Genomic DNA, 13,966 nt, shown 5'->3' on the forward strand with positions numbered 1-13,966 from the left:
AAAGCTACTGTGAGTGGACACTAGTAGATACTGCAAAACCATCTTGTAGTGGACAAAGCAGCTGACCCTCCACCAAACAGTTATCAGTGCAACTTTAATATAGGGCAGGCTGTTTTATGACGATGACCAAAGGAAAACATTGCAGCTTTGCATTGCATAGCATGCTTCACTTAGGTGAGAACATGCATTGTTGGCCTGGTATTAGTACTCGACCCACACCCATTTGACCTGTGGACCAGAGGTGTTTGAAGGAGGGGGTCATGAACTCGCAGAGCTTTCTTGGTACTGCTCTCCTCGCCCTTTGGACCAGTCGCTGATAAAAGACAAAAGCTCTGATGATGCGAGGAAGGGGCTGGAGCAGGGATACAATATTTTTAACAGAGTAACTGCTTCGACCATGGTAAGTATTGCGTTTTCTAGTCTGCACGTGCTTGTGAAAATCAGCTAGCTTCGCGTTTAAAAAGTGTTCAACGGTAGCGCACGTTAGAAGTTAAGATGTGAATGTTTTGAATTTAAGTGATTGTTTTATTTTATCATTCAAATGTGCCGATGTTTTATGTTTGTTGGGAAAACTTTGTGTGTTGGCTGTTTTACTGTAGGCTATTACTTTTATCCCATAAGACATCTTTATATCTGATGACTGCTGACATCTAACTAGTTGACGTAGCTAATTAGCATATTGCTGCATAGCATAGTCTATAGCCTGACAAACCAAAGTATATTTGAATAAAAGCTCTATATTGTGTACAGCCCAACTAATTTAAATCAAAATGTATTCTGTTTTCTACAATTCTAAAATTACAAGATTTTTAAGAACTTTTTTTTATTTCTTTGTTTCCCGTATGCATTGCATTGACTAATAACTGCAATTATTGACCTATTTACAGTCACACAGACAGAAGGTGGAAGTGGCACACCAAATTTATCTTCAGCCAATCTCAGGAAAGGCCTTGTGTATGTTTCCTATAAACAATGCTCTGTTGGAGTGGACCATTGTTAAATCTGTCTGGGGAAAACAGAGGGAGGAGAGCAAACTAGAGCAATTGGACATAAAGTTAATATGTTCAGGACTCAGGAGGCTTGACGACTGATAATTTTTAAGAACAACTCGCGCTCACATTACGTATATGCGTAATGACACAGTAACTACGAGTGCCTGTGCACCAGCTTCTATACATCACAGTTATGAGTTAGGTTACACTTTTAGTTCACACTTATTTAGAACAAAAAGGAGCTCCCATTGCCCGAGAATCCACATCCATCGGCCATCCATGAGCTTTAAAATAAAGGTTACTCACTGATTATATCTTTTAAATAGACACATGAGGTTTTTCCTGATTTGTATTGTCTATATTAAACAGCAGGATCTTTTGGAGCGTTATTATTAAGGTGCAAGAAACCCTTTATTATTTCAGTCTAGAAAATTGTGGATTGAGGAAACCTTCTTCAAGAGAGAGTGTGTAAAGTTTATCGCTTCTTCTCGTGACCTCCACAGGTAATTACAGTTTTATGAGCTGCCAAAAGTTTTTTATTATATTTTCTCAGAATGCACTCATTTGTGTAAGTGCAATAGTAAAACATTAGCAGGAGTTTGTAATGATTTCTGAAAGCTGAGCTATTTGGCATTCTGTCCTTTCTTTTCAGGAATATGCAAAATGCTTGTGATAATGTGTGACTTCCTGTTTTTTATACAGATGTGTTCCAGTGTGTCAAGTATGTCTAAGCCTGATCAGGTATGAATTAACTTAAACAAAACACATAAATTAAATGTTTATTCTCTATTTCAGGTTCTCTTTGTTTTTATTGCGGCCCTTTTTATCTTTATTAGTTTTTTATGCCATTCTTATCTGCAAAGTTTATCCAGTTCACTCACGTTTTATTCGTATTGAACCAGATGCTGTTGTGGTCGCCTGATGGGCGAGCACTCTTCAGAGAAATTTATTCCACCCATATCTCTAAACCCCAATTCTGGCTCAGACACAGACGAGGAGTGGTGCGTGAAGCGTCACTCCTGGGCCAGTCCCACTGATGCCTATGGGATAGTGGACTTTGAAGACACAGCCACACGTGTCTGTCGGGCCAAGGTGAGAATATTGTAAACATGCACAGGCTAATTCTCCTGCTATAGATACTACTTATTGTTAGAGAAATTCCATTTCTGCTCTGTACTGAGGGCTCTCACTACCAGCTCAGGCCTTGCTATCTTGGCCTAGCTCATCAGAGGTATAATCCTCCCTATAACGGAAACATAGCCAGACTGGACTAGATTGAAACGGACAACACTATCACAATGTTTTGAGGATTCATGTCTCCAGGTGCTGGCTCCCTGCTGATGGTAAATAAACTTCTCCTGTATTAGAACTCCACCTCTCGGGCTACTACAATTCATTCTACAACACTTAACATGGAGCCAGCACAACATCTGAAGAAGGGTTCTCATTCACTGAACTGTGGTTTCCCGTGCATCTGACAGAGTATGGAATGATGTTTTAAATCTGCAAAAGACAGAGGAAATGTGTGTACCACCAACCTCAAAAATGGAATTTAACCAAGGTGTATTGCACTACGGCTATAGACATGTATATTTTGTAGAGGTTAACAAAACAGACCAAAAAACTAATGTTTTTGGAAAGCTCACTGTACTGCCCTTAAACATATTGGTGCGCAATGGCGTGTGATATGACAATTCCTCCAGTTTTAATTTTTTAAATTTATTTATACACAATTAAAAACTATTGACCTTGATTATAGTTTACCCAATATGTTTATGAAGATTTTCTAAATGCAAAGTCAAATTTGTCTTGCAAAGATAATTTTCTAAAATCAGAATCCTTACTTTAGTATCTGCGTTTGGCGGTGGACTCGAAGCCAGAGGCCATACTTCACCTCATGTTGAAGGAGTGGCAGATGGAGAGGCCCAAGCTGCTGCTGAGTGTCTATGGAGGCTCCAAAAACTTCTCTCTGAGTCCCAAAGTGGAGCAGGCATTCAGCAAAGGCCTGGTGACAGCAGCTCTCAGTACAGGGGCGTGGATACTAACCAATGGCATTAATACGGGTATGTCTAATGTGTTAAATAATTTACTGAACTTTTGCAATATATTACCTCAAGGGTGTGTTCTTAAATTAATTGGGTTGTAATTAGTCAATGAACACTATTCCATAATTTCGTTATTACTACACCTATGTGATTTGATCTGGTTAGTTGTAGAAAAAAATGAACATGCAATTGTCAAAACTTTTTATTACTGACTGAAACATCTGTAGGTGCGTCTAAGTATGTCGGCGAGGCAGTGAAAATATATGGAGGCCATGACTTGAGAAAGAGAAACACAGTTGGAATCACACCATGGGGAGTGATTGACAACAATGCAGACCTAATCGGCCGAGATGTATGCTCCCTAATCTTAAAATTCCCTCTTCTTTCTTATTTGATGCTCACATTTGCGATAAATAATAAATTGTGCAATGATTATGTGCAGGTGTTTAGGCCGTATCAGCCGCTTGGTAACCCTCTTAGTAAACGTGCTTGTCTAAATGGTTTTCACTCACATTTCCTATTTGTGGATGATGGGACACTTGGAAAACATGGCTGCCAACAAGGTCTGAGAAGAAAGTTGGAGAAACACATCAACTTACTAAAGATTCACCCTCGTAAGTGCCTTTTTTCATGTACAGTTCTGTGTGTTGTGAAATTTTAGAAGAATGCAGCTTAGCATGTTAATAGTTATTTAATTAATACTTTGACTTTAATTGCATGTTCCACATCCTGTGTTGTCTATAGGACTAAACTTCGGGGTGCCTGTCGTGTGTGTGGTGTTGGAGGGGGGTCCTGCTGTAATCTCCACTGTGTTGGACTATGTGAGCAGTGTCCCCCCAGTCCCAGTGTTTGTGTTTGAAGGATCAGGCCGCGCTGCTGACCTGCTAGCCTTCTTATACAAGCAAACTGCTACTCACAGGTACTTTCTCTTTGTTGGCTTTATGAATGTAATCTTCATGTTACATTCAAATATTACAAAAATATTATGTTTTAGTGAACTGGAGGCTGATATTAAAGACGACTTCCTCATGAGGATTAAACAGGTGTTTGCAGTTGATCAGTCAGAGGCCTTTCACCTTTATGCACTGCTTCTGCAATGTATGGATCATAGGCAGTGTGTAAGGCAAAACTATATTATTGATGTTTATGTACAGTTAAAATTCATATTACTATGAATATATTTTTCACTTTAACTTACAATTTTAGATAACAATCTATGACTCTGAATCAGAAGACCAAGTTAGTCCAGATGCTGCCATTTTGACAGCCACGATGAAGGGTACCTGTTCTACAGTTTTCACTCTGAAAATTATTATAAGATAAGTTTTTACTCTTCAGTCATTGTCTCAAAGGTACCAAGACCAGTGCCGCAGAGCAGCTGAGGATGGCCCTGGCCTGGGACAGGTCTGACATTGCGTGGAAAGATGTTTTGGTTTATGGGCATCATTGGAAGGTCAGATTTAGTACTTCTGGTCAAGGTTATTGAACATATAACTAGTGTATAACTGACAACTGAATGAGTTGATAAGCTCTAACAAATTGCCAATCATTGTTTCAGGAGGGGTCGTTGGAGCAGACCATGCTGGATGCACTGGTGATGGACCGTGTCAGTTTTGTCAAACTCCTCATAGATAATGGGATGACAATGAGCCGCTTCCTCACTGTTGATAGACTAGAGGAACTTTACAACACAGTTAGTATAAGGCAGTTCAGTTCATGACATGTTAAAGATAGTCTATGTCACCATTATTTATTAGTTAGCATAATTCATCATAATTCATAAGACGTTATTAATGTAAAAAAATAAAAACAGCCTTTATTCTTTCTTTGCAGCACACCCAAGGGCAGGGTTTTTTTCATCGTCTTGTGGAAGATGTGAAACAAGTAAGATAATATATGAAATGTAATTTCTAAATATAACTAAACATCTTGTTAAATATGAGAATTTTGTGCATATTTTAGACCTCTTTGCCATTGACATACCGTCTTTCCATCATTGATATGGGCCTGGTTATCGAGTATTTGATTGGAGGAGCGTACCGCAGTTCCTACACAAGGAAACACTTCAGGGCTGCATACAACCACTTACGGAGCAAGGTCTTAATAAAGGTTTAAAGGTCAAAACTAAAATGACAATATTACGTAAATAATTACGTGTTTTGGACTTATAAAAGGGTGGTCGACAGGGCAGCTCAGCTCTGTCCAAACAACACCAGGGACAGGGACCACTACTTTTAATACAGACAAGAAGTTCTCAAAACCTTCATTTCTTTAGAACAGCTCAGCCATATAAACACAAGGTAAGTGACATAAGTCATAAGTAACCGAAGGTCTACCATTATGTATTGAATTAAGCAGTTCATACTATGTTGTAGTTAATTTTGTATGTTTTTGCTTTTTCTTTTTTCATAGGATTGTGATGCTTTACCAGGATTCAGTCAAGAAATGCCTCTCCCTCCTACTTTTGGTGACAGTCCTCTGCACTTTTCTTTTAACTTCAATGACCTGTTTGTGTGGGCAGTGCTGCAGCAGCGACAACAGATGGCGCTGTTTCTCTGGCAACACGGTGAAGAGGCCCTTGCACGTGCTACAGTTGCCTGCAAGCTCTACCGCTCCATGGCCACTGAGGCACGGCTGAGCAGCATGGATGACAACATTTCCGAACGTTTCAATGCATATTCACTGTGAGCAAATTTTTAAATGGGTTCAAAGATAGAAAGTTGGTTGGGTTCAGAATCTGGTGTTCAATAATGTTAAATTCTCAGATAGAGGGCACATTTTTGAAAGAAATATTGAAAACTTAAAATGTACATATGTTTAATGTGATTATTTTTTATTAGGTGGATTGGCTGTACATACACACTATAATAATCTTGCTCCTCCACTTGCCAACAATCACATATGCATAATGAAATAATAGCCTGGCTAATTACAAAGTTAAAACAGGGTAAAACAGTACAGGGACAGTTTAACAGTAAATTTGACTATAGTATTCAGACCTTCCAGCTCAATACATGCTCTTTAGGACGATTCAATGATACATTTATATCTAAATTAAATAGGGTCTTTTCATGAGGATAAATCTTAACCATAATATGTATGTTATGTCAGCTGTTAAATGTTTGAGATCCTAGGACTTGCTAAACGCAGATAATAAAAACCTTTTTTCTCTTGACCATGTCTCAGGGAGTTTGGTCAGCTGGCAGTGGATGTGTTAGACTGTGCATTTCGTCAGAATGAGCAGATGGCCATGAAGCTGCTGACGTCAGAGATGGAGGCGTGGAGCCACTTCACCTGTCTGCAAATGGCCGTCTCATCTGGACACCAGCCGTTTGTGTCGCACTCCTGCACCCAGACCCTTCTCACTGACCTCTGGACCGGCTCTCTCAACATGCGCAAAAACTCCTTCCTCAAGGTACAGTGTGTAGCATATATGGCTTTATAAGTTTGAGGCAGAAATTATATAGCATACTGAAATTTCCTATGTAATATTTGCAGCCGTTAAGGCCCTTTTGTAACTTTCAAAAACATACTAATGCACTTTGATATACAGACATACATGCATACATCAAAGCTACCATTCATAATTAGTTTGGCCAACTTGACCCTATTGTATTCTCACATAGCACCACTAGTTATTTACATTACTGCTTTCTGATAGCGTGCCTGCTTTGGCCTGACAGGAGAAGACCAGAGACCACAGGTGACCCTGCACAAAGGCCAATTGAAAAAATCAAATCTACTTACAGATGGTAGCTTTAGGGCATAGGGTATATAAACACCGTAGTGTTATAACTACCCAAAGATTAAATTAAATTAAATTAGTTATTAACGTCTGCCTATAAAACAAATATTTTGAACAAGCAAACTCAGAAAATTAGAGGACATTACTGTTACTGTGGAAGGCCAATAATTTGCACTGAACGTTTATAATCATCTTGATAAACTCTCATGTTTAGCACATTTTCACCATTCCAAAATATTACAATTCTTTCTGTCTCCTCTCTAATAGGGTAAATGCATATTCATCTTTTTAACCTTAAATGGGACTCTTTTCTTTTTCCAGATAATACTGAGTCTTCTTCTGCCGCCTTTCATCCTAATATTGGAGTTTAAAAGCAAAGCTGAAATGTGCCATGTGCCACAGTCCCATGAGGCCATGTTGTTTGAGCACGACTCTGTGGATTCTTTGGAGATAAACAAGGGAGCAGATGACATGGTGAAATGCTTTAGTTAGGTCTCTGTATCCTGGCTGCAAAAATCAAATGTTCGAGTGTCGCAGTTATCACCCTCTTATGTTTTTCAGGGCAGTGATGATGCAGAGCGCGCTGTATCTTCCCATGACAGATGTCTTTCTGAAACAGTCTCCTCACTGTCCAACCAGTGCCTGTCCTGGGTCACTCGGATTTACAAATTTTACACCGCTCCTGTTGTCAAGTTCTGGTTTCACACAGTAGGGTTTTAAAATATAATTTCAGTTTGCACATTTACAGTTTTTTGGTAAAATTTGTTTTCCTTTGTAGATGTCATATTTGACATTTCTAATGTTGTTCTCCTACACTGTCCTGGTCAAAATGGATGACCAGCCAAGTGTTCAAGAGTGGCTGGTTATAGCATTTGTGTTTTCTACTGCATTGGAAAAAATTAGAGAGGTAAAGTATTTCTAATTTGGAGTAGTATTGGCTAGGAATCTGCTAAAATATCTTTTGTTTAGGTGTTCATGTCCGAGCCCAGGAAACTGAGTCAGAAGCTGAAGATTTGGTTTTCTGAATACTGGAACATATCCGATTTCATTGCCATCATCCTCTTTGTGTTTGGTTTTCTGATGCGCTGGTACTATGAGCCTTATCGAACAGCCGGACGCATCTGCTACTGCCTGGACATCATCTTCTGGTTTATCCGAGTGCTGGATCTCCTGGCAGTCAATCAACATGCAGGACCTTACCTCACCATGATCACTAAAATGGTGTGTTTTATATGCAACTAGTATATTTTTGTAGATGCTAATCCAGCAAATATCATGTAGTCACTTAATTAAGCCGTAGCAATTTAAAATGCATCAATGCATTATAGTGCAGATACACAGAGGTGCACACAACTACTTAAAAAGTTAAACCATGAGAGCAGAATGTATAGTTGTTTGTGAAATGTCTCCAATTGAGTTGATGGTTCAGTTCTGTATTTTTCTTTGTAGACAGGAAACATGTTTTTCATTGTGGTGATGATGGCGATTGTGCTGCTGAGTTTTGGAGTCTCCAGAAAATCCATCCTGTCACCAGACGAGGAACCGTCCTGGAGCCTGGCCCGGGACGTTGTGTTTCAGCCATACTGGATGATCTATGGAGAGGTCTACGCAGGAGAGATTGATAGTAATTGATAGATGATTTTTTCCAAAGCAATATTACTAAGCAAAAGTTCTCCTACATTTCTGTCTACATTAAAAGGCAAAACATTACTTGATAAATGTGCATGTGATTTATCTTTAGCATGTGACGATGGAAATCCATGTGCCCCTGCCTCCTTTCTTACCCCATTCCTCCAGGCTGTTTACATGTTTGTGCAATATATCATCATGGTCAACATCCTCATTGCATTTTTCAAGTAAGTATTTTTTACAAATACGCTGCAAGTATTCAAAATTAACAGATTAATTTGTTAAATTTTAGCAACATCTATTTTGATATGGCTTCTACGTCAAATAAGCTATGGAGATACTATCGTTACCGCTACATAATGACTTATCAAGACAGACCATGGCTTCCTCCGCCGCTTATTTTCCTCAGTCACTTAGCTCTAGTGTTGAAGGCTGTCTACAAGAAACTGAGTGGAGATGCAGATAAAGAAGAGAGGGGCTCAGGACTGAGTGAGTAGTTTGTAACTACCGTATGTTGATATACATATGGCACATACATTTTTATATTATATATGCCACATATTTGCAGAGCTCTACTTGAGTTTTGAATGTAGAAAGAAGCTGCATGAATTTGAAGAGAAATGTGTTGAGACTTATTTTCACGAGAAAAAGGGGAACCTCAGGGATCAGACAATTGCAATCAAGGCCACAGCAGAGAGGTTTGTGTTCTGAATCAGTGCTTAGTTTGCTCAAGATGCATTGTAAAACTCCAACAGTTGTTTCTAGAAGCTTGTCTCTAATAAAAACAGAAGTTCTTAATCTAATTTAAAATCTTGTTATATTGCATCTTACAGAGCAGAGGAGATTGTCATGACAGTTTGGGATGTCTCAGATAAGGTCCACTCCATTCAAGACAGTTTGTCAGATTTGGATGTTCGGCTGGGACAACTGCAGGATTTGTCTGCTCTGGCTGTGGACACTTTAACGTTACTCTCAGCCTCAGAGAGCCTGCATCAGGAGGAAGCACGTTTAGGGCAGTGTCAGTCACTCACATCGTCCCGTCTTGTCGTACCCCACAGCTGCAGCCTGCCACAAACAAACAAGACAGACCTGCTCTACTGTAAACCTTGTAAAAGCACACCATCATCACTGTTAAAGGACTGTAATGTTGCAGCAGGCCGACGTATTTCACTAGAGTGTCATGGAGGAGCAAGAGCAGGCAGAAGAGGACACACATATAGGGTATTGCTATTAACTCTTAAACTATACTATGTTGTTGTAACTGTTTACTGATGCTACACTTTTATGCAGTTTAGTTTATTGGTTTATTTGAATTATTTACATGTTTGTGCCTCTCTTTATGCTTGGGTACCAGTGCATGTTATTCAAAAACAGTTTCATTAAGTTGAGGTTTACATTATCTAATTATATTGATTTTATGTTTTTGTCCCACAGGAGGAGTGTCATTATCCGTTGACTTACCAAAGCACACAGGAGTCAACTTCAAATCCCAAGGTAGAAGAAGATGAGCAGAAAACACAGGAGAATGTTGATTTCAAGTCTTCTAGCAAGGTTAAACTATTATCTGAGCATAAAGACATTTCAGAAGGCTTAACCAATCCAGCATTCTCTTCTGGGAGTATACAAGCAAGTCCTCCATCTTCAAACTCAAGTCAGTGGAAGTCTCCTGTCAAGCATATTGGATGGTCTCGGTTGTCCCGGAACCACCCCTATGAGTACTGCAGGTCTCTGTCTTCAAGTGTGGAGAACCTTACTTTCTCTGGAAAACCTCTAAGTCAAAATCAGGAATCATTCTCTCATTTTGATGAACCAATGATGAAAGGCAAGAAGCTACAAGCCATTAAGGGCAGAGGTGAGCCATCTTTGATCATTTGTGTTAGGAAATACCGGTTATGTTCATGTTGAAATTAAGTTTTATTGTTTCCTGCAGGATGGTCAAAGTCCTCTGATTTTATTGACGACATTGACGGTAAAGAGCAATCAGACAACAAGAAGACAGTCAAGATACAAGAAAGCCTACCTCACACTGTAATATGGCACATACTGTATGGAAATAGATGCAGCAGTTTTATTTTTACTAAGGTGTTTTATTTTGAAGGCCATGCAATCAGAACTATCGGAGGCATGCTTGAGAAGACGGCAGACATTTAAAGGAGAAGGCAGATGTTGGTCTGCTTCAACAAGCCTCAGTCAACTCAGTAAGGTTTTTGTAATCACACAATTATAATCACACAATCGAACAGTTATGAAAGATATATCTTTTTCAGATATCGAACCAGTGGATTTCTTACAGAGACAAATGGTAAATATTGTGTAGTAGCCATGTTTACAGACATATTTAGCGCACTAATACAGTAACTAACTTTACCTCCAGGATTTATGGAGCCCCCCTCATTCGGCCTGGAACAGTTGGGCCAAATCAGTCAGGAGATCTTCGTAAGTCTTGCTATTTAGTACAACAATGAAATATGGTATCTCACTAAACCAGAAAACTATCTCAATTTCAGTGTCCAAAGTGCTACTGCTAATGAAGGTAGCTTACTGTATAAATTTAAGTTTTTAAGTTGTAATGCAAATGTGTTGACTGAATGGCTGCTGTTGTTGCAGTCAGGACTTCTATGTTTCAGTCCAGTGAAAATTTGTATCCACATTATTCAGGTAATGGTATTTACAATGGGTCTGATAGATTATTTCAGATGACATAATACTTGTGAAGATTGCACTTATAACAATATTTATTTTGCCATTGTGTTTAAGTGTTCTTTTTTGTTAAACAGCAATGGAAAGAAACAATCTGATGCGACTCGCCCATGATATCCTTTTTACTCCCGTGTCTCTTATGGGTAATGTTTAAGTTGCTTTTTTATGTAAAAAAACAAACCAAAAATATATATATAATTTTGCATACTTTACATAATGCTCTGCATTAAAATAGCTCTTGGACCTGATGTGTTGTGCGTTTGTCAGGAGGTGAGGAGGTGAGCATCTACTCTCTGGTGGAGGAGCCCTCTGGGTCTGGGGGCTCTTGCACAGTTTCATCCTGGTCGTCCCAGGGCCTCTCCGCCATTCTGCAGCCCCTGTCCAGTGAAGAGGGGTCTCTGTATGGGGGTCTTCGTCAAGGCCGCAGGGTGCTGTGTACCTGGGCAGAACAAGATGTCTTGAGGGCTGGACAGGTGTATGTGGTCAAAGCATTTCATCAAGAGGTTGTCCGCACCTGGCAAAGACACTTCCATGGCAGCACTGCACTACAACTTTGTTTAAGAGTGAAGTGGACACTGCATCTTAATTGAATTAATAAAAGTAAAATCTATTAAATCATATTTTGTTTGTTTGGTTTAAAGGAAATCCAGCAACAAAGAGCTGCACAAAAGATGATGAACGTGTTCAACCATATCAAACCTGAAAATATCTACTACTCACCCCAGTGTGTATTTAATTTAATATTACTAATATTGTCCATGTTTGGTGAAAAATGTCTCTTTTTTTCCTTTTTTTGCAGGTTTTTAGATGTTATGCTTGTCCTCTGGCATTCAAATGGACAGTGGCTTACTATTGAGAGAAACTTGCCGGGCGATTTCAGAAAGTTCAACAACAACACTGGACAAGAGATCATGCCTAGATGTCTTTTAGAAGAAATTCTCTTGGCTTTTTCTCATTGGACATATGAATACTCTCAGAGGGAGATGCTAGTGCTCGATATACAAGGTGTTTTCAACATTACATTAGCCCCCACTAATATTTTTCTAATAAATTGTAATTTTAGAGGTCTTCTGAAAATAAATATAACACTTTAAAAATGTGCCAAATTTTGAGAAAAAGCTGCATTTTAAAACAATAAGAGACTGGCCTTTGGTCATAAAGTATCATTATGTCAAGGTCCCTGTCAGAATGGAGGGAGCTGTCTGCGTATCTATATTTAATGTTTATTATGATGTTGTTAATCTAGTCTGTGCAACTATTTGTTTTTGCCTTGACAGGAGTTGGTGAGGAACTGACAGATCCAACAGTCATCATGGCAGATAACCACAGGTGCAACATATGTCATGCCTGACCATCATTTTAATGGTGTTTCTCTGAAGTTGTTTGTCTGTGATGCCCTTGTAGCAGTGGCAGAGATGAAATGCTGTTTGGTGCAGATAACCTTGGGCAGACGGCCATCAGCGGCTTCCTTCATAAACACTCATGCAACGCCTACTGCCGGAGACTGAGACTGTCAGGTGGGTCATGCATTCGTGTGACATCACAGAGACTGTACTTTAAAAGTGAGCTGGAGGGAAAAGGAAATGTTAAAATGTAAAATATCTGTAAAATGCAGACGTTTGAACCTATTTTATGATCAAAGGTTTATGGTCAATGATGGTTTTTTTACATTTGTGTCAGCAGAAATACAGATTTTTATTACACTACTCATTTTTGAGTGTCAAAGGAAATGGTAACTTCTTTAATGAGCATCGATAGAAAAGATGTAAAACTTTATCAAATTTTTTTGTGCATAGCATTTAATCATAAAATTTTGTTTTTAGTCTTTCAAATGTAAAACTGAAACCAAAATATTTAGCAGATGCACTTACAGTATTTGTGGTATATTCTCCAAAGCTCCAGCTAGATTAAACAACTCCCTGTCCTGTCTTTATCATTAATACTTAATTTCTAGCTTTTTTTGTGTGTGTGTGTGTGCTGAAATGTCGCCTCTGTGTCGTCACTCGGGAGGCCCGCGTTGGCTCTGAAAATATTGGAGATAATTCCCAAAGAACTTCAAATGCAAACGGCACGCACCAACAGCCGACTAATTAAGCCGCCAATGTTGGTTTATTCCTATAACAACGGTGGTGTTGTGGGCTTGGGGGTGGGCCCTGTTTTGTGCGTTGTGCTCCATGGCCTTTGATTAGATATTAATCATGTCTTTGTGCTGGCAATGTGCTGCTGAGACATTAGCTTTGATTAGCTATTAATTAATGTCTCTGGGTAGACACGGTACTGGCATCTAGAGGATAAGCGCTTCGAAAGAAACTGTGCTCAAAAACAAACAGGCTCCACAAACAAACCCACAAATGCAAACATGCAGACTCAGTTGTTTTGATATTTCAAAGGTGCGTTGTGTTTCCTCTTCCTCTTCTTGTGTCCTCTCCAAGATTTATCTAACAAATCAAACCAAATTATTCATGCCAGATGCACGGACTTCCTCCCAGGCCTGTCAGTATTCTCTTTCTTGTGGTAATGATTGTGTTATTGGAGCGACATGTAGCTAACTGATGTTGCTGTTGTTCAGATTTAAGGAGGCATGCCATGGGCAGCACAGCGGAGTCGACATCAGCAAATGAAGAGAAAAGCATCGATGGACTGGGACCCAACCTTTGACCAAGAATTAAGAGACGTAAGAATCTCATACTCAAAAGTGCCCATTTAGTTACACAGTTATTTGAAAAATATACTACAAAATAATTTCATGATATGAGTTGCTGCCACTTTTCTCACATGTTTATTGTATATAAAAAAAAATATGGTTTATGTAAACCAGTTGATTCTTTTCCTGGAAATAAAAAAGCAAACAAATA

The 13,966-nt window shown here is 39.1% G+C and overlaps 1 protein-coding gene across 1 annotated transcript; it reads left to right on the forward strand.

The window, feature by feature from the left end:
• The first annotated feature begins 313 nt into the window (after nucleotides 1–313).
• trpm6 (transient receptor potential cation channel, subfamily M, member 6) lies at nucleotides 314–13,952 on the forward strand. Its single transcript, XM_055224028.1, has 40 exons — nucleotides 314–400; nucleotides 1,416–1,495; nucleotides 1,695–1,733; nucleotides 1,895–2,084; nucleotides 2,842–3,055; nucleotides 3,265–3,389; nucleotides 3,480–3,651; nucleotides 3,782–3,956; nucleotides 4,032–4,155; nucleotides 4,244–4,316; nucleotides 4,390–4,490; nucleotides 4,596–4,730; nucleotides 4,871–4,921; nucleotides 5,000–5,134; nucleotides 5,212–5,337; nucleotides 5,450–5,721; nucleotides 6,224–6,452; nucleotides 7,104–7,256; nucleotides 7,344–7,490; nucleotides 7,561–7,689; nucleotides 7,752–8,003; nucleotides 8,232–8,406; nucleotides 8,524–8,638; nucleotides 8,704–8,900; nucleotides 8,980–9,109; nucleotides 9,245–9,632; nucleotides 9,846–10,263; nucleotides 10,342–10,439; nucleotides 10,510–10,609; nucleotides 10,679–10,719; nucleotides 10,780–10,847; nucleotides 10,919–10,944; nucleotides 11,019–11,069; nucleotides 11,189–11,254; nucleotides 11,379–11,674; nucleotides 11,753–11,835; nucleotides 11,911–12,116; nucleotides 12,389–12,440; nucleotides 12,516–12,628; nucleotides 13,681–13,952. The coding sequence occupies exons 1-40, from the start codon at nucleotides 398–400 to the stop codon at nucleotides 13,767–13,769; spliced, it is 5,637 nt and encodes a 1,878-aa protein (XP_055080003.1). The 5' UTR covers nucleotides 314–397; the 3' UTR covers nucleotides 13,770–13,952.
• Nucleotides 13,953–13,966: the final 14 nt, after the last annotated feature.

This window comes from Periophthalmus magnuspinnatus, chromosome 9, assembly GCF_009829125.3.
Source record: "Periophthalmus magnuspinnatus isolate fPerMag1 chromosome 9, fPerMag1.2.pri, whole genome shotgun sequence".
Taxonomy (NCBI): Eukaryota; Metazoa; Chordata; class Actinopteri; order Gobiiformes; family Gobiidae; genus Periophthalmus; species Periophthalmus magnuspinnatus.

Coding starts and splice junctions, on each gene's coding strand:
- trpm6 (XM_055224028.1), top strand. Junction 3,390..3,479: donor CAGACCTAATCGGCCGAGAT/GTATGCTCCCTA, acceptor GATTATGTGCAG/GTGTTTAGGCCGTATCAGCC. Junction 11,070..11,188: donor TTTGTATCCACATTATTCAG/GTAATGGTATTT, acceptor TTTGTTAAACAG/CAATGGAAAGAAACAATCTG.